Raw genomic sequence first — 25,700 nt, 5'->3', positions numbered from 1 at the left:
ATGGTGCCACAACAGCACTGACTGGAGTGGCTCAGTGGGTTGGGCGTTGTCTCTCGAAGCATAGGTCACTGGTTTGATTCCTGGTCAGCGTACATGCCTAGGTTGTGGGTTCAGTTCTCAGTGGGGCACATATGAGAGACAACTGATCAATGTTTCCCTCCCTCCCTTTCTCCTTCCCTGCCCACCTCTCTCTTAAAAAAAAGATGCCACAACAAATATCCTTGTATCTATTAGATACGTTCTTAAAATACAACTGTTAAGTCAAATGTCTGTGCATTTAAAATGTTGATAGATAGTTCCGAATTACTCTATGCTGAGGTTGTAGCAGTTCAACAGGATATGAGGTTATTCAAGCTTTTAAAAGGTTCCCAGCTGCATCAATCTGTAGTATAAGATAAAATATTGGTTGAAGGGAGGACAAGCTAGTTAACACTATTGATGGACTAGCAATTTTATTTTCCCTACTGAAGCTGATTACAGGAATATATGGTGTAGTAGAGTTATTAAATATAGCTATCAGATATAGTCAATAATATTGTAATAACCATGTGCGGTGCTGGGTGGGAACTAGAAATATCAGGGGGACACTTTGTAAAGTATATATGATTATCTAACTGGTATGCTGTACCCCTGAAGCCAACACAAAATAATACTGAAAGTAAACTGTAGTTGAAAAATTTAAAAATAAATTTTTTTAAAAAAGGAAAAATAGCTGTCAGAAGCTTACCAAGACGAAGGTGGCTTGGGCATGTCAGTGGCTGTTGGGCAGCCCCCAGTGACAACTCCACTGTCCTTACTTGCTTTTGCTTTTTTTTCTAGGACCTTAACATCCTGAGGCGTTTTGGATCCATAGCCTTCAAAGTTGACCTGGTCAGAGTTCAGCATGTCCAAGTTAAAAAGCTCAGAGTCGGTTAGGGTGGTGGTTCGCTGTCGGCCCATGAATGGCAAGGAGAAGGCCGCTTCGTATGACAAGGTGGTGGATGTGGATGTGAAGCTGGGGCAGGTGTCCGTGAAGAACCCCAGAGGAGTGGCCCACGAAATGCCCAAGACCTTCACCTTCGATGCAGTCTATGACTGGAATGCCAAGCAGTTTGAACTCTACGATGAGACGTTCCGACCGCTCGTGGACTCCGTTCTGCAGGGTTTCAATGGGACGATATTTGCCTATGGACAAACGGGGACTGGGAAAACCTACACCATGGAAGGAGTCCGGGGTGACCCTGAAAAAAGAGGGGTCATCCCTAACTCATTTGACCACATCTTCACCCATATCTCTCGATCCCAGAACCAACAGTACCTGGTTAGGGCTTCTTACCTAGAGATCTACCAGGAGGAGATCCGAGATCTGCTCTCAAAGGATCAGACCAAAAGGCTTGAGCTCAAAGAGAGGCCTGACACTGGAGTGTATGTGAAAGACCTGTCTTCCTTTGTCACCAAGAGTGTGAAGGAAATAGAGCACGTGATGAACGTGGGGAACCAGAACCGTTCCGTTGGTGCTACCAACATGAATGAGCACAGCTCGCGTTCTCATGCAATTTTCGTCATCACCATCGAGTGCAGCGAGGTGGGCCTCGATGGAGAAAACCACATTCGTGTAGGGAAGCTGAACCTTGTAGATCTCGCTGGCAGCGAACGGCAAGCCAAGACCGGTGCGCAAGGGGAAAGACTGAAGGAAGCGACCAAGATTAACCTGTCCCTTTCTGCCTTGGGTAATGTCATCTCCGCCCTGGTGGATGGCAAAAGCACTCACATTCCATATCGGGACTCAAAGCTTACCAGACTCCTCCAAGATTCTCTTGGTGGCAATGCTAAAACTGTGATGGTGGCCAATGTGGGGCCCGCCTCTTACAATGTAGAAGAGACTCTGACCACTCTGAGATACGCCAACCGTGCCAAAAACATTAAGAACAAGCCAAGGGTCAACGAGGACCCTAAGGATGCCCTCCTTCGAGAATTCCAAGAAGAGATTGCTCGGCTCAAGGCCCAGCTAGAAAAACGGTCCATTGGCAGGAGAAAGAGGCGAGAGAAGCGAAGGGAAGGTGGTGGCAGTGGTGGGGGTGGGGAAGATGAGGAGGAGGAGGGAGAAGAGGGTGAGGAGGAAGGGGATGATAAGGATGATTATTGGCGGGAACAGCAAGAAAAACTGGAGATTGAGAAGCGAGCCATTGTAGAGGACCACAGCTTGGTTGCAGAGGAGAAGATGAAGCTGCTGAAAGAGAAGGAGAAAAAGATGGAGGACCTGCGGCGGGAGAAGGATGCTGCCGAGATGCTGGGTGCCAAAATCAAGGTACTGTGTGCTTCCTTGGGTCCTTCCAGATCTTCGTGTTTTATCCAAAAAAAAAAAGTGATATGAGGGATGATGTGTCTTTTGGGTTCGCATTCCTAATAGCTTCGCGATATCCAGTGCCCAGTAAACATTTGTGGAATAAAGAACAATTTTTTTGAATTAAAAAGAATAAATATTGAGTTAATAGTAAGGATAATTATTACATATATGCAAGATATAAAAAGCAGCAATAACACTAACACCCATGTTACCCCACACCTACCCAGTGTGAGACACAGAGAACAACATCGGGTTTTTACAAGCTCTTTGGGTTGCTGCCCCCCCCCCCCCACACACACACATAACCATTGTCTCAAGCTTGGTGGTTTATTGTTTCCTTGCTTTTCTTTATAGTTTCCCAAAAATGTGTATATCTCTAAGTAAAAGATAGTTTTAGCTTCACATCGTTTTTTCCTTTTATATAAATGGAATCTCTTTGCTGCAGTTTGTTTTTATTGAGATTTATCTATATTGAGGTCTGTAGCTGCAATTCATTCATTACTGCTGTTCTGAGAAGTCCACAGCATTCCATTCTCCTGAGAGAGCGGTTTGTTTTCATTTTCTGCCATGCACGCTCTCGTGCTTGGCTCCAGGAGAACAGGTGCACACGAGAACTTCTCGTCTGGCACTGCTAGGCCCCAGAGTCAGTGCAGCTTTACCTTTACCTGATGATGACAAGTTGTTTTTGAAAGTGGCCCTGTGAATTTAAGCTCCTACCAGTAACATACGAGTTCAGGCTGCTCCTGATCCTTGCCAACACTTGTGATTATCAAACTTTAATTTTTGTATGTGTAGTGGCTATAAAATGGTAACTCACTGTGGCTTTAGCATGCAGTGCAGCGGTTACCCAAGATACAGAACAGTTTCGTCACCCCCAGATGCTTCCTTGTAGTCAACCCCTTCCCACAGCCTCCAACCCTTATGTGCCAGTTGCTGAGTGGTATTGTAGAGCAGGGAGGCTCCCCTGTGTGGAATCTTCTTTCTGGTGGCAATGTACTGTTGCATCTGGTGCCCGGACCCTGGGCTGCCACAGGGTTTTAATGGCAGAGCAGAGTGCAAAACTAGCCCTGGAGGCCTAGGATGCCCACTGTCTGCCCACAAGCTAGGATTCCTTTGACATGGTGGGTTCTATCTCATTGAATTTAAGCAAACTTTTAATTACTACTCTAAAATGTATGTATGTTTATTAATTTAAAAATGATAAGTGATCTCATCTCCCCCTCCCCTACTATATGAAGCTGTACTTTTGTTTCAATATTTTTTTTATTTTTAGAGTGAGGAAGGGAGGGAGAAAGAGAGGGAAAGAAACATCAATGTGTGATTGCCTCTTGTGCACCCCCTACTGGGGACCTGGCCTGCAACCCAAGCATTTGCCCTGACTGAGAATCAAACCAGTGACCCTTTGGTTTGCAGGCTGGCACTCAATCTACAGAGCTACACCTGCCAGGACTGAGGCTGTACTTTTATCTGTGGCTTCATAGTGGCTCTTTCACAGAGCTAGGTACTATTTTACTTCAGGGACAGGGGTCCTTTCCAGGACTTTCAAGACCTAATGTGAAAATGGATTCACATACAACGCAATTAGGAAGTAACTTTGTTCCAGGAAGGGGCTCACTGTGGGATTGCATTATGTCAAGGCCATATCACCCCTTGTCACTTCTGCACTTGAAGTGTAGCTGGGTGTGCCCATGTTTGATTTGCATGCCGTGTTTTAGGGTCACAGCTATTATTCAGGCCCAGGAACACCTAGACTCTCTGAACAACCTGGTGTGTTTAGGCAACTCTCAGAGGCCAAATGTGGCAACACTCAGCATTCCCTCAAGTTCACTGAATCTGTTAGCACGCTTTGTTTATGGGAGAATGACATTACTTCTGTCTTTCCCAATTCCTGACTGCTGTAAAATCATGGGACAAAAGAATTGAGCTGGAGGTGTGTGTGTGGTGGGTGGGGGAGGGTGTAGGACTGAGGGGTAGCAGTCAGTCCAGCCCCTTTGGTTTAAGAGAGGAAACAGTCTCAAGCGCTTCCTGAATGACGGCCACAGGGCAGCAGTTAGTGTCTATAGGATTCTTAAAACCAAGGTTGTGGAGCTTTGGGATTCCGTGTGTTTTGGGTACAAATCATTCCAGTGGCTTCAACCATCATCTAAATGTTGAAGGCTCCCAATCTGTGTAACCAATCCATAGCTGTCTCCTAACATCCAAGCCAGTAGCCTCTGCTTACTGGACATTTCTGTGGAGATGCCCCCAGCCACCCAGGGGCTACTCCTAGGAGCCTTCCTTTTCTCAGTCAAGTCAGACTCCTAGGAGCTGCCTCTCCCTCTGCCTTAGGGCCCAGTCAGGCCCATGGCCTCTGACTCCTGCCTCATCAAGGTCTCTCGGACCCACCCCCTTTGCTCTCCCCCACCACCACTGCCCTCTCCCGGGTCTGGACCCTCCAAACAGCCACCTGTTTAGCCTCCCTGCACTCAGCCTACCCTTTTCTGGTCATCATGTTTGTGACCTGGGAGTATTGTTTCTGAAACAGAAATCTGTGCAGAAACACATCAGTGGTTGCTGCCTTCTCAGGGTCAAGTCTAGTCTCCCATAACGGAGCTGTGAGGTTGTTGAACTGCCTCCGATCGCTCTGCCAGCTTTCATGTACTACCACTTCCTACCCTGCCCTCACCTCACAAAACTGTTTTTGTTAGCCAACTCCTGTTTTTACTTGGGCACTGTGTGTAGATGTCACTTGAGACAGGAAGCTTTCCCTGACTCTCCAAAAGCCTGAATTCTCTCCCTCCAGTGTGCTTTTCCCGTTGTGACTCGGTCTTTTCCTCCTGATGGCTTCTGATCCTCATGGTGAGAGTGTGCTTACTCGTCTGCAGCCCTCAGTGGACTCTCAACTTTGTGATTTATGTTCACAGTTGCATCCCCACTACCTAGCATATCAGAGCTGCCTAATATGTTCTAAGCAAGGGCAATACATTGTACAAACAAACCAGAAACATTATTTTTTAAAGCTAAAGTTCAGGTATATCTGGAGGAGCTATATTTTCATTGTTTCCAATGTAAACCCTCCCTCTCCCCAGGGGAGCCACCTCAGCCCCCATCCCAGGGATGGGCAGGACACAGCTGAACGTGATATATTTCCCCCCAGAGTTCACCCCTTTGGCTCAGTTCTCAGCTCCCCATGAGGACATATATTCTGAGAGAGACCATTCACAAGATGGATTCCACTTTTTTCTCACTCAGGCCATGGAAAGTAAGCTGCTTGTTGGAGGAAAAAATATAGTAGACCATACAAACGAACAGCAGAAAATCCTGGAGCAAAAACGGCAGGAAATTGCAGAGCAGGTAACCTTTCCATTCCTGTTTTGGGGAGAATGTGATGGGGTAAGGTGCGCTGATGCTACAAAGCAAACGTCTCTTGTGTCAGACCCTTCAGAGGGAGTGGAAACCAGCTGTGGTAGCCCCTCCCCAGTGGGAGACTGATCTGGAGCAGCCCTGCCCTGTGTTCTTGTCTAGACCTTGTCTCTAGGCAAGCTGATGAATTTTGTAATGTCGCTCAGAAACGTCGAGAAAGAGAAATCCAGCAACAGATGGAAAGTCGAGATGAGGAGACTTTGGAACTTAAAGAGACATACAGCTCATTGCAGCAAGAGGTGGACATCAAGACCAAAAAACTCAAAAAGGTACATAAAGGGAATGAGGCCAGGCAGAGGCGTCTGGAGCCTTGGGGAGTGGGATTGCTCCCTGTCCACAGGGCTGCCCTCCTCATCTGCCTCTTCCCCGGGTTCCAGCTCTTCTCCAAGCTGCAGGCAGTGAAGGCAGAGATCCATGACCTCCAGGAGGAGCACATCAAGGAACGGCAGGAGCTGGAGCAGACTCAGAATGAGCTCACCAGGGAGCTGAAACTCAAGTGAGTTCTGGGCCTTCCCCTTGCATGGTGCCTGCAGGCACTTGCTGGGTGGTGGTTTATTAAGTAAGAAGCACATCCCTGAGGACGGGGTCCATTCTCTCCAGCCCACCTCCTGCCACTGTGTCCAGCATCTCTTTATTACTGAGAGAGTCACTCTGTCTCTGGGCTTCATCTGTTAACTGAATGATTTCACCATGTGATCTCCAAGTTTCCTTCCACTCTGCCTTCCTGAAGCTTTTAAAGTTATTTATTGATAAGAAGGAATCTTTTATTAACTAGAATTTCCTGAATGGTATAGTGAATACCCAAATACCCATCACCCAGATTCAGTGATAAACCATCTTTTGTCATCTGTCTCTTATAATTATATTTTAAAGCAAATCATACTTCATGTTATCTCACTCATGTATAGGTCCCATACATGACTACAATGCTACATTTAAAAAGCTTTATTGAAATATAATTCACATATCTTACAGTTCAGCTATTTAAAGTATACAAGTCAGCTTTTCAAAAATACATACAGGGTTGTAAAACCATCAACACAGTCTAATTTTGTTCCCCCCGAAAGAAAGCCTATATCAATTAGCAGTCACTGCTCACTATCCCCTCTCCCCACCCCAGTCCTAATCTACTTTCTGCCTCTCTGAACTTGCTGCTCTGGACACTTCATACGAATGGAATCACGATACGTGATCTTTTGTGACTGCTGTCTTTCACTTAACAGTGCTCTGAAGGATCGCCCATGTTGTTTCATGTCAGTACTTCATTCTTTTTTATGACTGAATAGTATTGTTTTGTGTGGCTATGCCACATTTCATGTATCTATTTATCAGTTGATAGGCCTTTAGGTTCCAGCCTTGGCTATGATGAATAATGCTGCTGTGAACATTCATGGGCAAGTTTTCATATGGACATATTTTAATTTCTCTGGGATATACACCTAGGAGTGGAATTGGCTAGGTCATATGGTAACTCTGTTTAACTTTTTGAGGAAGCCAGACTGGTTTTTGAGCCCTGGCTAGTGTGGCTCAGTGGATTGAGTGCCAGCCCTTGAAGCAAAGGGTCACTGGTTCAATTCCCAGTCAGGGCACATGCCTGGGCTGTGGGCCAGGTCCCCAGTGGGGGTGCGTGAAAGGCAGCTACACATTGATGTTTCTCTCCCTCTCTTAAAAACAAACCAAACCAAACTGTTTTTCTAAAATGGCCGCATCAGCTCTGGCCTGTGTGGCTCAGTTGGTTGGAGCGTCATCCTGTGCACCGGAAATGTTGAAGTTTCAGTTACTGGTCAGGGCGCATACCTGGGTTGCAGATTGTATCTTCGCTTGGGGCGAGTATGGGAGGCAACCAGTACATGTTTCTGTCTCACATCCATGTTTCTGTCCTTCTCTCCCTTGTTCTCTCTAAATCTATAAACATTTTAAAAATTTAAAAATGAAATAGCTGTATCCCTTTATATTTCCACCACCGATTTCTCCTCGTTGATGCTTCCCCCCCTTTTTTTGCTATTACTGTCTTTTTTTTTTTTTTTAAGATTTTATTTATTTACTTTTAGAGAGAGGGGAAGGGAGAGAGAAAGAGAGGGAGAGAAACAGCAGTGTGCGAGACATACATGGATCAGTTGCCTCTGGCATTCCCCTAACTGGGGACCTGGCCCGCAACCCAGGCATGTGCCTTGACCGGGAATCAAACCCACGACCTTTTGGTTTGCAGGCCAGCACTCAGTCCACTGAGCCACACCAGCCAGGGCTGTCTGTCTTTTTTATTACAGCCATCCTAATGGGTGTGAAGTGGTATCTCATTTGGTTTTGATTTGTAATTCCCTGGTGGCTAATGATGTTGAACATCTTTTCTTGTGTGCTTATTGGCTTTTGTTTATCTTCTTTGGAGAAATACCTGTTCAGACACTTTGCCCATTTTAAAATAGGGTTATTTATTGGGTCTTTTTATTATTGAGTTGGAAGACTATTTTATGTATCCTGGATACTAGTCCCTTATCAGATATATGATTTGCAGATATTTTCTTCCAGTCCATGGGTTGTCTTTTCACTTTCTTGATGGTGTTTTATAACACAAAAGATTTTAATTTTGATGTAATCCAATCAATATATTCTTTTGTTGCTTGAATTTTTTGGTGGTTTATCTAAATTTGCCTATTCTGGACATTGTATATAAATTTATAAATGAAATAATGTGACCTTTTGTGACTGGCTTCTCTCAGTATAGTGCTTTCAAGAGTCACCATTCACATTGTAGCATGCTTCAATACTTCCTTCTTTTTCAGTGTTGAATAATATTGTATTGTATGAGTACACCACATTTTGTTTATGCATTCATCAGTTGATGGATATTTGGGTTGTTTCTACTTCTTAGCTCTTATGAATAATACTGCTATGAACATTTGTTTATGAGTTTTATTATAGGCTTACGTTTTTAATTGTCTTAAGTCATCTAAGAGTCTTACAGTTTTAAGTCTTACATTCAGGTCTATGATGTATTTTGAGTTAATTTTTGTGTATGGTCTGAGGTAGGGTTTCAAATGCATTCTTTTGCACGTGGATATCCAGTTGTCCAGCACCATTTGTTGAAAAAGCTCTTTTCTCATTGTCTCTGCACCCCTGTTGAAAATCAGTGACTGTAAATATAGGGATTTCTCTCTAACCCCTCAGTGCTGCTCCGTGGAACTACATGTCTGTCCTTGCGCCAATCCCACCCTCTTCTGGTAACTGTAGCTTTGCAGTAAGTGTTGAAATGAGGACACGTGAGTCCTCCATCTTTGTTGTTCTTTTTCAGGTATTTTTGGCTATTCAGGGTCACTTGCATTTCTGTATAAATTTTCAGATCAGCTTGTCAATTTCTGCAAAAAAAAAGCCAGCCGTATTGTTATTGGGGACTGTGTCAAATCTGTAGATCAATTTGGAGAGTATTGTCATCTTGACAATATTGTGTTCAGATCCATGAACATTAGATGTCTTTTCATTTATTTAGATCTTTAATTTAGCTCAGAATTCTTTTACGGTTTTCAGTACACAACTACTTTCACTTCTTTTGTTAAGTTTATACCTAAGTGTTCTAATTTTTGATGCTATTGTATGTGGAATTTTCTTAATTTTCTTTCAGGATGCTATTGCTAGGGTATAGAAATACAGTTGATTTTTGTATAAAACACAAGATGTCTTCCCAACTAACAAAACTAACATTAAGTTTCTTAGTATTTTCTCATACTTGATCCATATTCAGATATTCTTGGTTTGTTCATATTAAGATCTATATGTGGGAATTTATGGTCAAGATAGAGGCATAGGTAAACTTCTCCTCCTCCCGCAACCACAGAAAGAATTACAGCTAGACCTGAGAACAAATAATACCCAGAACCGTCAGAAAATTAAGTTGTATGGAAGTCCAACAACCAAGGATTTAAGAAGCCACGTTCATCCGGACAGGTATGAGGAGCAGAGATGTGGAGATGGGTCAAGAAGTGCAGAGACGCCATGTGGAGCAGAGAGGCAGCAGCAGAACCAGCAGTCCCACATTCCCCCTGATGGATAAAAATCAGGAGGGATACCTTGGGAGCAAGCGATCCCAGCCCCAGGCCAGACCACACAGACCAGGGTTCTAGTGCTAGGAAGAGAAATCCATGTAACTGTTGGCTGTAGAAACCAGTGGGGGTTGGGGTGGTGAGGAAACTACTGGATTTTCAGGAGACTTCGCTTAAAGGGCCCGCACGGACTTAGAACATAGCAAACCTACCCACTCTGGGATTCATCACCAGGACAACAGCTGGAAGGGGACTGGTCACATGTAGGGAGAAAGTGAAGTGACTGGAAACAGGCTGTGTGCTGGGCAAACCTCCAGAAGCCAGGCAGCGGCATTGTCCCCTCTCTGAGCACCGCCCCCCCCCCCCCACACACACACAGAGCCACAAAGCGGTGAAGCAGGTTGCCCTGCCCTGGTGATTACCTAAGGCTCCACCCCACACAATTTACAGATGCCTTTTGTATAATAGGCCATACTACTAAGACAGGGAGTCAAAGCAGCTCTACTTAATACATAGAAACAAACACAGGTTGGCTGCCAAGTTGAGGAGACAAAGAAATACGGTCGAAATGAAAGAATAGAATAAAACTTGAGAAAAAAATCAAAATGAAACAGATAACCAATCTATCAGGTGCAGAGTTCAAAACACTGGTGATCAGAATGCTCAAAGAACTCATTGAATATGGCAACAAAATAAAAAAGACCCAGGAAGAAGTGAAGGTTACACTGAGTGAAATGAAAAAATCTATAGGGAACCAACAGTGGAGGGGATGAAGCTAGGACTCAAATTAATGATTTGGAACATAAGGAGGAAATAAGCATTCAATCAGAACAGCAAGAAGAAAAAAGAATTCAGAGAAACAAGGACAGTATATGGAGCCTCTAGGACATCTCCAGATGTACCAACATCCACATCCTAGGGATGCTGGAAGGAGAAGAGGAAGAGCAAGAAATTGAAAACTTATTTGAAAAAATAATGAAAGAAAATTTCCCTAATTTGATGAAGGAAATAGACATGCAAGTCCAGGAAGCACAGAGAGTCCCAAGCAAGATGGACACAAACAGGCCTACACCAAGGCACATCATAATTAAAATAGCAAGGGTTAAAGATAAAGAGAGAATCTTAAAAGCAGCAAGAGAAAAGCAGAAAGTACCTATAGGGGAGTTCCCATAAAAAAGGTCCTCAGCTGATTTCTCAAAAGAAATTTTGCAGTCAAGAAGGGACTGGCAAGAGATATTCAAAGTCATGAAAAGCAAGGACTTACAACCTGCATTACTTTACCCAGCAAAGCTATCATTTAGAATGGAAGGGCAGATAAAGTGCTTCCCAGGCAGGGTAAAGCTAAAGGAGTTCATCATCACCAAACCAATATTACATGAAGTGTTAAAGGGACTTACTTAAGATTAAGAAGATCATCAAAACTATGAACATTAAAATGTCAACAAATTTATAGCTATCAACAGCTGAATCTGAAAAAAACAAACTAAGCCAACAACCAGAACAGGAACATAATCTTAGATATAGAGATCATTTGGAGGGTTATCAGCGGGGAGGGAGAAGGGGAGAATGGGGGGGAAGTGCAGGGATTAAGAAGTATAAATTGGTACGTACAAAATAGGGGGATGTTAAGAATAGAAAAGGAAATGGAGAAACCCAAGAACTTATATGCATGACCCATGAACATGAACTAAGGGGGGGACTGTCGGAGGGAATGGGGGTACCGGGTGGAGGGGGGCAAAGGGGGATAACTGAGACAACTATAATAGCATAATCAATATATTTTTTAAAAGATCTGTATATGGACTACATATTGCATTTGGTCACTATGTCTCAACTTTATTTTAATCTGGAGCAATCCCTTTTCCTCTTAAGAACTTTTTACTAGTTGACTTGTTGAAAGAGTTGGGTCATATAGCCTGTAGAAATGCCTTCCATTCTGCATTTGTTGGTCTGCTTCTTCCTAGTGCAGTTTAGTTTGTGTCTCTCTCTCTCCTGTTTTCTTTTACCTGAAAGCTAGCACTGAAGCACTGGTTCTCAGCCTTGGCTGCACAAAGAAATCATCTCAGGAGTTTTTCAGATAATGATGCTTGAGCCCCACGCTAGAGATTTTGATTTAATTGGTCTAGGGCAGGGGTCTTTAGCAAGCACCAAATCATCTGAAAGGCTTGTTACACATACCTGGCGGGGCCCCGTATGTGGAGAGTCTGATTTGGTATATCTGGGGTGGGGCCTGAGAATTTGCATTTCTAACAAGTTCCAGTGGTTGCTCCTGCTGGTTCAGTGACCATGCTTGGAGAACCATTGATCTGTCATGAAGCCTGCGGAAGGTGTTTGTCAGAACTCTGTAAATGACATGGATGTGCGTCTTGGCTTGAGAACCATTGAGCTAATGGTTTCAACCAATAATGACTTTGTCTGGATCTTTTATTTCACTAGGGGTTACAAAATGATGTTTTTCTATGTTGCCTTTCACAGTATTAGCTGGAATTTTTCTTTAAAGAAGAACTTTTCCAAAGGGATTCTTTTAACGACCAAGTTTTAAATTTCGAAAGGAGCCTTTAAAATTAAATGTATGTATCAGTCCTCTTTCTAGGTATGCACACCTGGAAAAAAGATCAGAACACGCTGTGCCAAAATATTAGTAATAGCTACCTCTGGATAGTGAAACTGTGTGTAATTATATTTTTCAAATTTCCTAATATGTAAATAGGACTTTTAAAATCAGGAAAAAAAACCCCAAATGTATGTTATGAAAAATAATTTCTTACGTGTAAAGTAAAATGAAGAGAACATGTCATCTCTCCAAAATATTTTTCCCCTAAAGAAGGCACTTCTCTTGTTACAGCTCTTATATCCTTTGAGTAAACAGTGAGTCAACCTGCTCTTGAACAGTCAGTACCCGTCCCTTCTGGTGTTTGCTCTGTGTTTTCTCTCACGCTAACGCCCCCTCGGCATTGTTCTGCCCCGCGGTTTTGAGAGAGTGACTGTGAGAGGTAGCTGGAGAGAGTCATCACTATGGCCAGACCCAAAGCAGTGGGTCCCAGTCTCATTGTTCGCCATGTTCCCTGGGCTCTTCTCACGCAGCCTCTTCTCAGGAACAGTCTTCATTCTCAGAAGTCTAAGGGACTGAAATGCACTTGGTCCTCTTCTTTGTCCTGGTGATCAGACTGTGAAAATTTCCGTCTCTGGCAACAATCCAGACGTTCAGAGGAAGGCGGTTTAATTTCCAGTCTGTTTTCATCATGTGGGAAGTTAATGAGCTGGGGTGGCAGTACCAGTGGCCCTCCCAAAGGTACTTCAGACAACACAGACTCACTCCAGTATCACCCGGGCACCACCTCCCTCTTCAGTTCTTTCACCTCCTCGAGCAGCGTCGTCTTGGGCAGAAGTGACCTCTCCATATTCCTCGGGCAGACCCCGCCAGCACCTGTCACACCTAAAAGTGCTGCACTGTTCTGTCTCAGGCAAGGACCAAGTGTCATTCGGGTCTGTGTCTCAGTTCTTTGAGGGATGGTAGGCCCGTAGTCCCTGTGTAGTAACTGCTGAGTGACGTGGCTTACCTAATTACACACTACATGTGGGGCCAGAGAGCCGACACCCCACATGTGTTCTTTCTCCCCCTGTGTTCACCCCTGTATGTGTGCTCTTACAGGCATCTTATTATAGAAAACTTTATCCCTCTGGAAGAAAAAAGTAAAATTATGAATAGATCCTTCTTTGATGAAGAGGAAGATCATTGGAAATTACATCCTATAACCAGACTGGAGTAAGTCACTGCTGACTTTTAAGTAGACTTGAAGGTGGGGAGGAGGGAAAGAATGCCGAGAAGCTGGGTTTGGCCAGAGCGGTATGGTAAGAACACAGTTTGACTCATTTTAAGTTGACACCAATTGCGTCCCTGATTTTGTAATGGCATAGTTCCATGAGATAAAAATCGATGATGCGTATGGTATTAGGAACTGGGAGACTTTCTCACAGTGAACTAATGACCTCTCCCGAGTTCCTGCATTTCAGCTTCCCCAGCTGTCAAGCGAAGCATGCTAGGCCAAAGGAGGGGCGTTACACAGGTGTTATCTTGTGTGTCAGTCTGACACAGTGTTGAGAAGGACTCTCAGTATAAGTCTGGGTCCTGCTGGAAAAATGGGAACTGTCTGCCAAGGACACAGGCGTGGGGAGTGCTGACAGCTGTGCTTCATGCCTATCACCTAAGAACTGGATGATGACTCAGTTCTCTTCCAGCTTAAAAGATGCATGATGCTCATGTTTGAATCAGAAAGCAGCTCAAGCAGAAAGTATTAGCAGCTCCTGCGTCATTTCCATGTCTGCCCTCAGTCCAGGAAGTCACGTGCTTCAGGTTCTGTGTAAGCAGTCTTGTGAGTGCTGGTTCCGCAGGACCGATCCTGGGGCTGCGGAACACACGTCAGCCCGTGCTTTAACCACTGCAGTCCATTTCCAGGAATCAGCAGATGATGAAGCGGCCAGTCTCAGCTGTGGGGTATAAGAGACCATTGAGCCAGCACGCAAGAATGTCCATGATGATTCGTCCAGAGGCCCGATATAGGGTGAGAAGACTGTTCTTGCGTTCCTCTCCTCTCGTCTCACAGAGTTTAGATTCATGTAAACCCTTAGGCACTGTGCTGCAGAGTCACAGAGTTGTCCTCCTCTTTCCAGAGGCCCCAGAGGAAACTTCTATTAATATAATAATTTTAGCAAATGAGAAGTAACAAAAAGAACAATAACAAATAATTACACATTAAAAAGGTAAAATAAAATGAGATTTAGAAAATTAGGACTGGGAGGAGAGTGCAAGCATCCTGTCCATAATGGCCGGTAAAAATTAACACCAAGCTTTAAACAGTCTCTGTGGGAAGACTGGGAGAAACGGAAGTGTCAGTGACAGGAGATGGAGGTGTGTTAAAGAAGGTACAGTGCCCTGGCTCGGGTGGCTCTGTGGATTGAGCGCCGGCCTGTGAACCAAAAGGTCGTTGATTTGATTCCCAGTCTGGGCACATACCTGGGTTGCAGGTCAGGTCCCTAGCTAGGGGCGTGCAAGAGGCAACCAATCAATGTTTCTCTTGCACATCGATATTTCTCTCCCTCTCTTTATCCCTCCCTTCCTCTTTCTCTAAAAATAAATAAATAAAATCTTAAAAAAAAGAAGGTATGATACTTCCATTTAACATAATGTAGTCAGTTATGTGGTTACTTAAAATGCCATAATTAAGGCTTGTTTAATGACCCGGACATATAATACTAGGTGAGCTTCTATTTATAAGCACTTGCTGTGTGCCAGGCACTGTATTGGGTGCTTTATCGCTTTCTTTACTTGGACCCTCCCACCTACTCAGTGTAATAGTCCTGTAGCTTAGTAGGTAGCTGGTCAGTGGATGAAGCCGGAGACACAGTATATTGTTAAGTTATAAAACAATTGGTACTGCAATTGTATATATGAATAAAAAAATCTAGGACTAAATATATGAAAATGTGAATTGTTTATCCCTGGTTAATGGAAGTATACTCCATTTAAATTTTCTTCTTTTTTGCTTATCTGTATTTTCTAACTATCAGTGGGGACTCTGTATTATTTTATAATGAAATATTTTCATTTAAAATGTTTTTGAGTCTCCCTTAGCGGCCAGAGCAAAACAGACTAGGATGGGTTAGCTCCTCAGGCGCTGTTCTTCCTGGTGCTGAGTTATTTAAAATAAAGAAAACAAAAGCAAAAGAGGTGTATTAGATGGGGTTTTACATCATGGAAGATGAGTGATGTGTCAGACAGAGTCCTCAAAAGCATTTTTCTAGCCATTTCCAAGGGTGCATTTTCTTGCCAGTTGTTTCACGTCTTAAGCTAAAAACATGCTTTTAAAGCCTACAAATCAAATATGTGGGTTTCCAGGGGGCTAACTGATTCAAAGGTAGACTTTCAAGCAGTGGATCTCAGATGCTTTTAGCAATAGATGCACTCCATTAAGATAAATGTTAAGCAGCATCTCAGCATCTACAATTGATAAACAGAGCACTCCCTCTCCTCACCTTCTCCCTGCAGTGCCCCCGCTCCCCAGCCCCACAGTGTACTGGGGCCTGGACTCCACTGAGTGGGAGGAGCTAGAGGACGAGATGTTTAAACTGTCCTCTTCCCCTTTGCACTTGCCTCAGTAGGAGCGAGGAAAAGGCCCACCACGGGATGTCAAATGAAGGAATCCATCCACAAGGCCAGTTGTGAGGCGGGGCCCACACTGATTTTCAAATTGTGGTTATGAGCAAATATACCACCACACACATCATCCACACATGTGCACCAGATCTGCTTTTCCCCTTGGCAACCAAAACGTTTATCAGAGCTGCTGTAGGTAGTGAGATTATTGGTGATTACTATTTTCTTCTTTACCCTCTTGTATTTTCACATTGTCCACAATAAATAGGTCTTACTTAATTTATTATTTTTCCCCTAAGGGTGTAATACATGCTCATTATTAAATATTTTTATTTTTAGCCCTGGCTAGTGTGGCTCAGTGGATTGAGTACCGGCCTGCAAACCAGAAGGTTGCTGGTTTGATTCCCAGTTAGGGCACATGCCTGAGTTGCAAACCAGGTGCCCAGTAGGGGGCGCACAAGAGGCAACCACACATTGATGTTTCTCTCTCTCTTCCCTTCCCCTCTCTCTAAAAATAAATAAAATCTTTTTTAAAAAGGAAAATAGTGAATAGCCCAGAGAAGAAAATGAAAATCACTTGTAATCTCGCCAGGAAAAAAGTTATAAAACCACATCACTTCTAGGCAGTTTCTTGGTAGGATCTGAGGAGCAAGCAATTTGCAGTTCTGTTTTTGGAAGGGGTCTGCATTGCATGTACTCCATGTCTGATTGGAAACCAGCCTAACTGGTAACGGCTGTACTTCTGCAGGCAGAAAACATCGTGCTATTAGAGCTGGACATGCCCAGCCGGACCACCAGAGACTACGAGGGCCCCGCTATTGCCCCCAAAGTCCAGGCTGCATTGGATGCAGCTCTGCAGGACGAAGATGAGATACAGGTGGACGCGTCATCCTTTGAAAGTACTGCAAATAAGAAACCCAAGGCCAGGTGAGTGGCTCTTGATGACCTGTGTTTGAACAGAACATGTAGGCACAGGGACAAGTGAAGGCAGAGGGTGCCGAGAGTGTTTATCGTAGAATGCTTTCCAGGGTACGCCAGAAAATGCTGCCATGTTACTCCCGTGTTTATTCATTTATTACACAAATATTTCTGGTTCAGGCATTGTGCCAAGTGGACTGAACACCAGCATGCCTAATGTGCCCAGCTCCTACTGTAAGGAACACGTGTTCTCGTGAAACAAGGGACGGGCTTTGGTTCCCACCAGGTACCAGGGACTTAATTTGATGCTAAATTAGGAATTCTATCTTAATTAAATTCTGGATTAGAAGTTAAAAGAAAACAACTAGGTGAAAAACCAAAAATGGAAGAAATTATACCTGGGAACTTGATATTTTTTGTCAATTTGGAGAAGACAGTGAAGATTTTATTCAAACGGAGAAACGGTTGCTGAGCATCAGAGTCCTGTCCCTGCGGTCTCACACGTTGGTCGGCAGGGCGTGTTAGTCATATGCAGAGGGGCTCGTGTGCCGGTCTCATGGTTTTACAGCTGAAAGTGTGCTGGCTTTCAGGCTGTTGAGGAAAGGCCGCCTGGAAATGTTAGTGGCACTTGATGGGAAAGGAATCTGACCTGTGTCGGCGACAGAGATGGGACATGTAACCTGAACTTGTGCTTGACTTTTGCAGGCCTAAAAGTGGAAGGAAGTCGGGATCCTCCTCCTCTTCCTCAGGAACCCCTGCATCTCAGCTTTATCCACAGTCACGGGGGCTGGTTCCAAAGTAAAGCCAGTTCCTTCTCTCCCGGGGTTTAAACAGCATTTGCCTTCTGAGAGAAGAGATGAGCAAATCCTTGCAGAGAGGACTCCAGCCCAAACTCAGAACCATTCCCCTGGGGAGAAGTGATGGCCTCTTTGCAGATGAACCAACTGAATCTGGCTGGAAGGTGCTGGTCCTAACCCGGCACTCAGCAGCGTCCTTTCATTAGCATCTCAGAAATGCATGGGTAAGGTAAAGTGCGGTAGTCGAAGTGGAAAGCAAGAGAATGACCAGTGACCTTGCTTCCCTTCTCCCTTGCCTTCTCCTCTCCCTGCCTTTGCCTTCCTTCCTCTGCCCTCTCCTCTTCTAGCCTATTCTTTACACTGGGCTCCCTTGTCAAGCAGTAGGGCAGAATCAGGAGTCACCTGAGCGGGACCAAGTCTTTGGAGCCTCAGGACACAGTGACAGTGAGGTTGAAAAGTAAAAGCCCTAGAACTTGAATAGGTGCTGCTCTTGTAGTTGAAATGAGAAATCTCATGTGGACCCAAGCCTCCCGTGGGCATGGTCCGTGCTCCTCAGTAAAAAGCGGATCCGCCTTTGGGATCTGCTGAGTAAGGAAATGTTTTCCAAGGAAGCTGCCACTTTTCTGCTCCTGGAGGATTAATGTTGGAAGCAATAGAAATCACATTCCCTTTGCCTCCTTGGAGAGTTTAGGGAAACAGCTTCTTTAAAACCTCAAAACCATGACCATCCTGTCAAAGACTTAAATCTGTAAGCCAGTGCCATGTCCATACACCGTGTCACTTTACTCTTCATTCGTCACCATCCTTAGCCAAGTGTGCATACTCTGAGCATCCCTTCCTAGGCCAGTCTGCCTCCAGGGCATGCTCTGCAGTGGGCCTGCTTTGGGGGAGAGGGGAGGCTGGCTCTGCCTTCTCTGATGGGACAAGAGTAGGGGGAACGAGACATATGGTGGCACTTTTGAATCCCCCACTTTGTTCCGTGTTTGCATAGAGAGCATCAGGGTGACTGGGCTGAGGCAGAGGCACAAGCAACAGTGCAGTGTGAAGGGAAGACCTAACAGATGCAAAGAACTCTGCTTGTCTCCAGCTAAAGTCACGTTGTCCTAGAATTGCGCACCCCGCCCCCACCCCCCAGGCAGAACCAAAAGCAGTGGCGAGGAGTGGCTGTGTGATTGAATAGGCTCAGAGGAGAGGGTTAGAAATTCCCGTTTACATAAACTAGTTTGGTTTATAAGTTTCAGTTCTGTGTATTATTGAAATTCAAAGCTTCATTTTTATGTTGGTCATTAGGTGAATGTTACTTCTTCTCCCCCCAAGAGAAGCTTATAGGTGTGTGTGGGTGTGCAAGCCCAGTGGTGCCTGTGTTCTTTGAGTGTGTCCCTGTGCGTCTGTAAGAGAGAGACAGAGACCAAGGACTTGCCCCGTTTTAGAACGACACTCATGTACAGTTGTTGCCTTTGTCCGCATCGAAGGCCCGCTGAATGACTGGTGCTGGCTGGAAGCGCTCCCGCGTGGGCATCTGAGTCCACAAGCCAAGCCTGAGGGGACAGTGTAAGTCCCCAGGTCTGCCACACTGGTGTACCTTGCTGGCATGGTACCTCAGCAATGTGGTGACTCAGGTGGACCTTGAGTTATGTTTTAACTCAGCTGCTCAGTTCCCAGGGCACATTTCTGGATCAAAACCTGTGGGAAAGAGGAGGTACCAAGTGCAATGTCGTAGCATTCTACAAATGGAGATCTGTCACCTGGCAGCTGGTCTCCTTTTTTGTTACCATTCTTTCTGAACCCAGGGCCCTTTTCAGTAATCCCCAGAGCATAATGGAGCCTTCCCTCATCTTTCTTGGGATCAAACCCTGCTCCTCTCTTATTTAGTAAGACTTTACCTGTTTGAATGGGAACCAAATGACAAGGTGATAGCCTACGATTATCTGCCAGCTACACCTGTCTCTTGCACCACATTTTTTCAGAGCTAGTATGAATTCTGTAGGCTGAAAATACTCATCCGGCAAGTCCGAGAACTGAACACTGCAGGTAACACAACACCTTGTCACCGGTGTCTCAAGGTGGCTGTTCTGACCAAGGGTGGTTGAGTGGCCATAGAACTTTTCTAAGAAGGCAGAAGAAGAAAGCCGAGTTGACAAGCAGGGTTAGTAAAACAAGCTTGGCTTGGACTCAGCCGTGTACGTCCGGTGGTCTGTGAAGAAAGTGGAAGAACACCCGTGTGAAGGTGATGCTGTCCCTTCCCAAGCAGTCTCCGGTGCTTTTCTTCTCTTAAAGCGGATCCGATAAATATGTGAGTAGAGCAAGCAGTAGAACGCCTTACTGCTGCCAGAACGCTGCTGCTTTGGGCTCTGAACTGAGCCACGTGTGCAGAGGACCTCCCCAGCCCACCGAGGGACCAGGTTTTCCTGTCTGTAGTCATGCCTGAATGTTCCAAGCCGTCTGAGGGCTCTCGTGCCAGCAGCAGTTAGAGAAGCCTGGAAGCCAGCCAAACAGCATCTAAGAAGATCATTTGGAGAAGGAGTTCGAGACTGTGCGCAACCCTCCTCAGGCCCCTTTTTGCTCTGATCAGCAGGAATGTATTTGGCTTCCTATTTTAAAGTCACATGTCTCCCAGACAGCTGGATTCAGAACCCAAGGCCAGAAATCATAGGCATGAAGCACTTTCTTACGACTCGGCCCTGACGTTGGATCGTCCCCCGTTGAATGCCTGCCTGCATGCTGCTTGAATCGCACCACCCACACCTCCATGACCAAGTGCGTCAGAGAGTTCTGCCGCTCAGGCGTGGGCTGCTCTCTGCTTTTCCTGTCTGACTCTAGTAAGTCCTCCCTCACTGAATGTAAAATTGTTGCCAAGTTGCTGAGAAGTGTCGGAATCCCTGTCGCTAACCTGGGATATCAGTTCTGCCTCACATTTCCCACTTGAGGTCAAGGTTCACTGCAAGCAACAGCTTGGGCCATCTGAACACCATCAGTGGTTGAAAATGGGGCTATTCATACACTCTAAAAGCCATAATCAAAATGCTCGGAGGGAACCGGATAAGAATAGTGGGCCTGGCTATTGTCTATCTCGCAAGGTTTTGTCTTGTACTGCTCAGAAATCTGTCACCTTCCTCCCTGCCCTTGTTTCTTGAATGAAATACTTTTGAGGTTATTTATGAAAGGAGTAATCCTGGTGCAGGAAGGAGGCAGTGGGCTTTATGGCTCATTAGAGTTACTATTGATCTTGACCTTCTCTTTGGCTACCTTTAGACAAAGAATATGCCAATACTTGGGGCTCTGAGTTTTACAGTTGATATTTATTTGTATCATCTCTTTGTCTAGGAATGTAAAAGTGATTCTAAACTAAGATGTGTAATAAAAATCAGATTTATTGTACCTACATAAGGTGTCCTCATAAATGACTGACGCTTTTGAAAATGACGTGCCTGTGGCTGACTCACTGCCACTCTCTTTAAACATTTTTTTCTAGTAAAAGGAGGATAGGAGTGGAAATGAAGGTTGAATCAGAATGCTGGTATTTTAAAAATATAGTAACAAGGTAAGGGGACATAAAATGAAGCAAGAAAGAGTGTGACAAATAAGTGCTTCTCAAGTTTTTCCATGGAAATTCCTTGGACCAGCCTGGGCAACAGGCATGAAATGCCTTTTAACTTTTATATTTGTTGTTGTTTTTTAAATTTCTTTAAATTTATTACGTTATACTTATAAGTCTTTTTTTAACGCAGAAAATATTTTCTGTTATTTACCATTGGGGGGGGAAAGAAATACCAGACGTGCACCGAACGTGGGTCTTGCGGTCCCTCACACTCTTGGGTCCGCAGGAATGCACCCTCGGCACTAGTGCTTCCTGGCTGGGGGCGGGGCTGCGGAGGAGGGGCTCAGACCCTGGCCTCTGAGCAGGCCGAAGTTTGGGTGTGTCTCTGCTTACTAACCATGAGACCATAAGGAATTTCATTGACTTCTCTGAATCTTGGGGTCCTTGTCTAAAAAATGGGGTGGTATCCCCTACTTTGCGGGACTGTCTCGAGGATTAGCAGCAATTTAAAGCAACAAGCACACGATGTGTGGACAAGAGCAGACGCTTGAAAATGTGCTTATGGCTGTGACAGGACCCTATGTTCGGAAGATACCAAGGACAGTTTGCATCCCAGGACACTACACATGACTCTTGGGCATGCCACATTTAGAAAACCCTAGGCCTTTCTAGGAAAGCTGCTAATTATTAACAAATATAAATGGAGTGCCTACTATGTGCTGTGTTATTCTGGGCACTGGATATATAGATGTGAGCAACACTGCCCGCATGGAGCTTGCCCTTCAGTGGGGAAGGAGGCAGAGTGAGTATTAACCAAACACACATGGATGTGTAATTACCAATTAGGACAGAAGCCGTGAAGCGGCAGGACAGGTTACTACAAGGGAGTAACAGGAGCCTGGTGTGGATTGGGCGGGCAAAGAAGGGGAGGGCTTTCTGAGGCAACGGCATTTACAGTGAAATCTAGAGGACCTGGAGTTAGTTGGGCAAGGGAGGGACAGGAGTTTGAAAGGGGACATTTGTGAAGGCCTTGCCTGACCCAAGGGAAGGGTGAACTATTGTAGAAATGATTACAGGACAGGGCTTTAAAAAACATCAACAAGGTATTTAAAGAGCACAGAGAGGACAGTGGCCTCTGTGACTTAGGCAAATAACGCTTAATTGTGTTTCTTCACAAGGTGCCCTCGAACTATATGTAATGTCTCTATACCTGCCTTTCCTTCCAAGAAAGAGTTAAAAACCATAGCTTGGCATGGCCTAAATAATTATTCATTTAGAATAGTTCAAAATGCATTAGCCAGAAAGCAAGAGTTCAAAGTGTGATTTAAAGAATTATGAGTGTGTTCTTGAAGTGACAGGATTCTGGGCGGGGCTGGGAGCTAATGTACACAGGTGGTGTGGGGCAGGGTAGCTCGGCACCTTGGAAATTCCTGCTGTTCACCAAGTCGTCTTCTCATCTTCTAGATTGTTAAAAATAATAAAAAAATAAAACTATTCACACCTTGTAAGATCCTGTAAGAAATATATGTGGTTTTCATCTCTGAAAAGCGTCTACAACCTTTGGAATTTGAGTGATGGGAGTATCTTTTGGTGTTTCTGACAAGCCCCTTTCAGCTGCATATGAGTTAATGCTAACTAAGTGACTCTAGGTGGGCCCCTAGACAGCTTCAGGATGGGGACTGGTTGCCAGAGGAAATGGTCATGTGATAAGAGGTTTGGAACTTTCAGTTCCATCCCCTGACCTCCGGGGAAGAGAGGGGAGAGGAACCGGGGACTGAGTTCATCACCCGTGGCCAGTGATTTAGTCATGGCTAGGTAATGGAGCCTCCATAAATGCCCCTGGACTATGGGGGTTTGAAGAGCTCCTGGGTTGGTCAGCATACTGAGGTGCTGGGAGGATGACACGCGCAAAGAGGACGTGGAGGCTTCCTGTTCCTCCCGCCCCCACTGTCTAGTATGCATTTCTGCCATTTGGCTCTTCCTGTGAGTTGCATCCTTTATAATAAATCAGTAATAGTAACTAAAGCCCTTTCCTGAGTTCTGTGAGCTATTCTAGTGATTATCAAACCTGAGGAGAGGATTGAGGGAACCCCAATTTAAAGTTGATCCGAAGTACAAGCGGCCTCCTGGGACTTTGGCTGGCACCTGAAGTGGTGGCAGTCTTGTGGGACTGAGCCCTTAACGGATGGGCCTGTGCTGAGTTCAGGTCATGCTGGAATTGTAGGCTGCCCCGCTGGTGTCTGGAGAACCAGAGGATTGGTGGTTGGGCGGAAAGGAAAACCCATACATTTGTTTGTCAGAAGTGCTGTGTTTAAAAACAGTTGACCTTGGAAACTGTATTTTGAACTCCACACAGATAGTTCGGTTTGGGGGCATGTGACTTCGTTGGGCTCTCGTATACTCGAGTTGCCATCTGATTGAAGTTACCCCCAGCATGGTCTCCAAGGACTATGCTGTGGTCACATCTGCCAGTGGCATTTGTCGAGGATGTAACTGTAGCTCTCACAGCTGCTCCTGTTTCATCCTCTGTTTCTGTCACCGGTCTTGTGGTTAACCGTCCCCGGGTGCTTCAGTTAGGCGAGCCAACTGGGGACTTGCTTTTGGGGTGGGAGAAATGGGCAGAGTGAGACATCATTCACCTGCATCTCCCGAGACAGTGTGGCTCATAGGAGCTTGTTGAATGCCTGTTATGCACCAGGTGTCTTGCTCTATTCTGAGGATGCAGAGGAGTAAAATGTACTCCAGCCCTTTTGAGAACAGAGGAGACAGAAACACCCATTGGTGGCAAATTCAGGGTGATTAGGACCTACAGAAGGCCTGATTCCTCTCCTCATACCCTCCAGCCAAGCCCTCCAAGGCTGGAGCTACACAGGCCTCCTTTGGGTTGTGCCAACAGCTTTCATGCCTTGGCGTCTTCACATGTGTTATGTTCTGTTTCTGGAAGCTTGTCCCCTCTCTTTGCTAACTCCTACTTATCCTGCAGGTACCTGTTAAATGTCACGTCTTCCAAGAAGCCTTTCCCAACCATCCATTCTGATTTTTCCCCACCTCCATCCAGCTGTATGGTGTCTCTTACTTTACCTCGTTTCCTCCTTATCCCTTTTCCCAGCTTAAAATTATGTATTCCTTTGCTTTGGTCTCTCCCCACCAGTCTCTTAAGTTCCCTGAGGGCATGCCCTGTTGTCGTCCCCTTTCAGAAGTTAGATGGTCGATAGGTGCTGACACCAACTGCTCAGCATGGAGTGTTTTCTGTCAGAGGCAGGAGTGACGTGCCAGGGGAGGTGGAGAACGGCTTTGGAAAGCCTCTGATTGTGTGCTGTAAGAATGGGTAGGGTTTCTCCCACTTGGGAAGGAGGAACGAGCATGCCGGACAAAGGGAACAATGTGAATGAGCACATGGGAATGTGCTGGTGATGGGAATGGAGAATGAGAACTGGGCTGGGCGTGGTCTTGACTCCATGGCACATCCTGCAGATAGGAGAGTCCTTGAAGCCTTTTTTTTTTTTTTACACTGTGGGAGTGAAGCTGGCCTCTTTTTAGCATTTTCGCCTTAAGCCAGCCTCTCGTGCTATTATTTCCCTTTGAGATAACAGAAAGCAATTTCACTAAGTGCAGCGCTAAGTTTGCCTGACACAGGTTTTCTGGACTTAGTTGGCAAATTCCATTCTGCAAGAAGCTTTGCCTGGCACAGCTCACTACCCAAGGAATTCCAACGAGCACTTGAACTTGACTTCAAGATCCTACTTCCCTAAGAATGGGGCCAAGGGATTTTTCAGAGCAGTGGTCTGGAAGGTGGTCCCTTTGTTGTGTTTGGGAACAGAGAAATTAAACTTCTGCCACTGGTTTTGAATTTTATCTTCCTTGTCCAGTCAACAAAAGATTTATAGCCCTGGCCAGTGTGGCTCGGTTGGAGCATCATCCCATTAACTGAAAGGCTGCAGGTTCAATCCCCAGTTGGGGGACATATCCCCAGTTGAGGTCACATACAGGAGGCAACCAATCGATGTTTCTCCCTCACATCAATGTTTCTTTCTCTCTCCCATTTTCTCTCTCTCTGAAAGCAATGAAAAAATGTCCTCAGGTGAGGATTAAAAAAATAAAAGATTTACATATGTTGTTTTCGACTCCGTGCTAGGTGTCATGGGCTACAGCTCAGAGCCCTACCCTGCACAGTACGGCCAGTCTGGTAGGGAATTACTACCATTCACACATAAGTACAGAAATGGCACTGGCAGGGTGCAGAAGGGTCGCAGATTTCAGTCTGGAGCATGTTAAATGCAGTGATTAGTCTCTGCTAGATTATCCCAGGGGCAGCAAGAGGAGCCAGGTCCTTGGCATCAGCTTTATTTATTTGTTTGTCTGAGGGTCTGCAATGTTCTGGCACTGTTCTAGTCCTAGAGATCCATCCAGATTAAGCCCAACCCCAGGGTTGTCACATTCTGGTGGCGGGAGAAAGATGCTTAACAAAGAAGTATGTGCTGCCTCCGAAGGGAAACGAGGCAGGTCAGGGGTCAGGGAGTGGCGAGCTGGG

At 45.2% G+C, this 25,700-nt stretch overlaps 1 protein-coding gene across 3 annotated transcripts in view; it reads left to right on the top strand.

The window, feature by feature from the left end:
* Window positions 1–21,015, top strand: part of KIF3B (kinesin family member 3B) — a 41,601-nt gene extending 20,586 nt beyond the window's left edge. For all 3 annotated transcript variants that reach the window (XM_045832860.1, XM_045832859.1, XM_045832861.1), the window contains 8 exons: window positions 820–2,287; window positions 5,558–5,659; window positions 5,875–5,997; window positions 6,106–6,224; window positions 13,415–13,528; window positions 14,219–14,324; window positions 16,665–16,843; window positions 17,540–21,015. In XM_045832860.1, the coding sequence (XP_045688816.1) occupies window positions 884–2,287; window positions 5,558–5,659; window positions 5,875–5,997; window positions 6,106–6,224; window positions 13,415–13,528; window positions 14,219–14,324; window positions 16,665–16,843; window positions 17,540–17,636 (2,244 nt within the window). In that variant the 5' untranslated portion in view covers window positions 820–883 and the 3' untranslated portion in view covers window positions 17,637–21,015. The remainder of the gene's footprint in view (window positions 1–819; window positions 2,288–5,557; window positions 5,660–5,874; window positions 5,998–6,105; window positions 6,225–13,414; window positions 13,529–14,218; window positions 14,325–16,664; window positions 16,844–17,539) is intronic.
* Window positions 21,016–25,700: the final 4,685 nt, after the last annotated feature.

Source organism: Phyllostomus hastatus, unplaced genomic scaffold (genome assembly GCF_019186645.2).
Source record: "Phyllostomus hastatus isolate PE091 unplaced genomic scaffold, TTU_PhHast_1.1 phas_contig_17, whole genome shotgun sequence".
In the NCBI taxonomy this organism is placed as follows: Eukaryota; Metazoa; Chordata; class Mammalia; order Chiroptera; family Phyllostomidae; genus Phyllostomus; species Phyllostomus hastatus.
The sequence above is the reverse complement of the archived record's forward strand: the minus strand, read 5'-3'. Positions and strand labels throughout refer to the sequence as shown.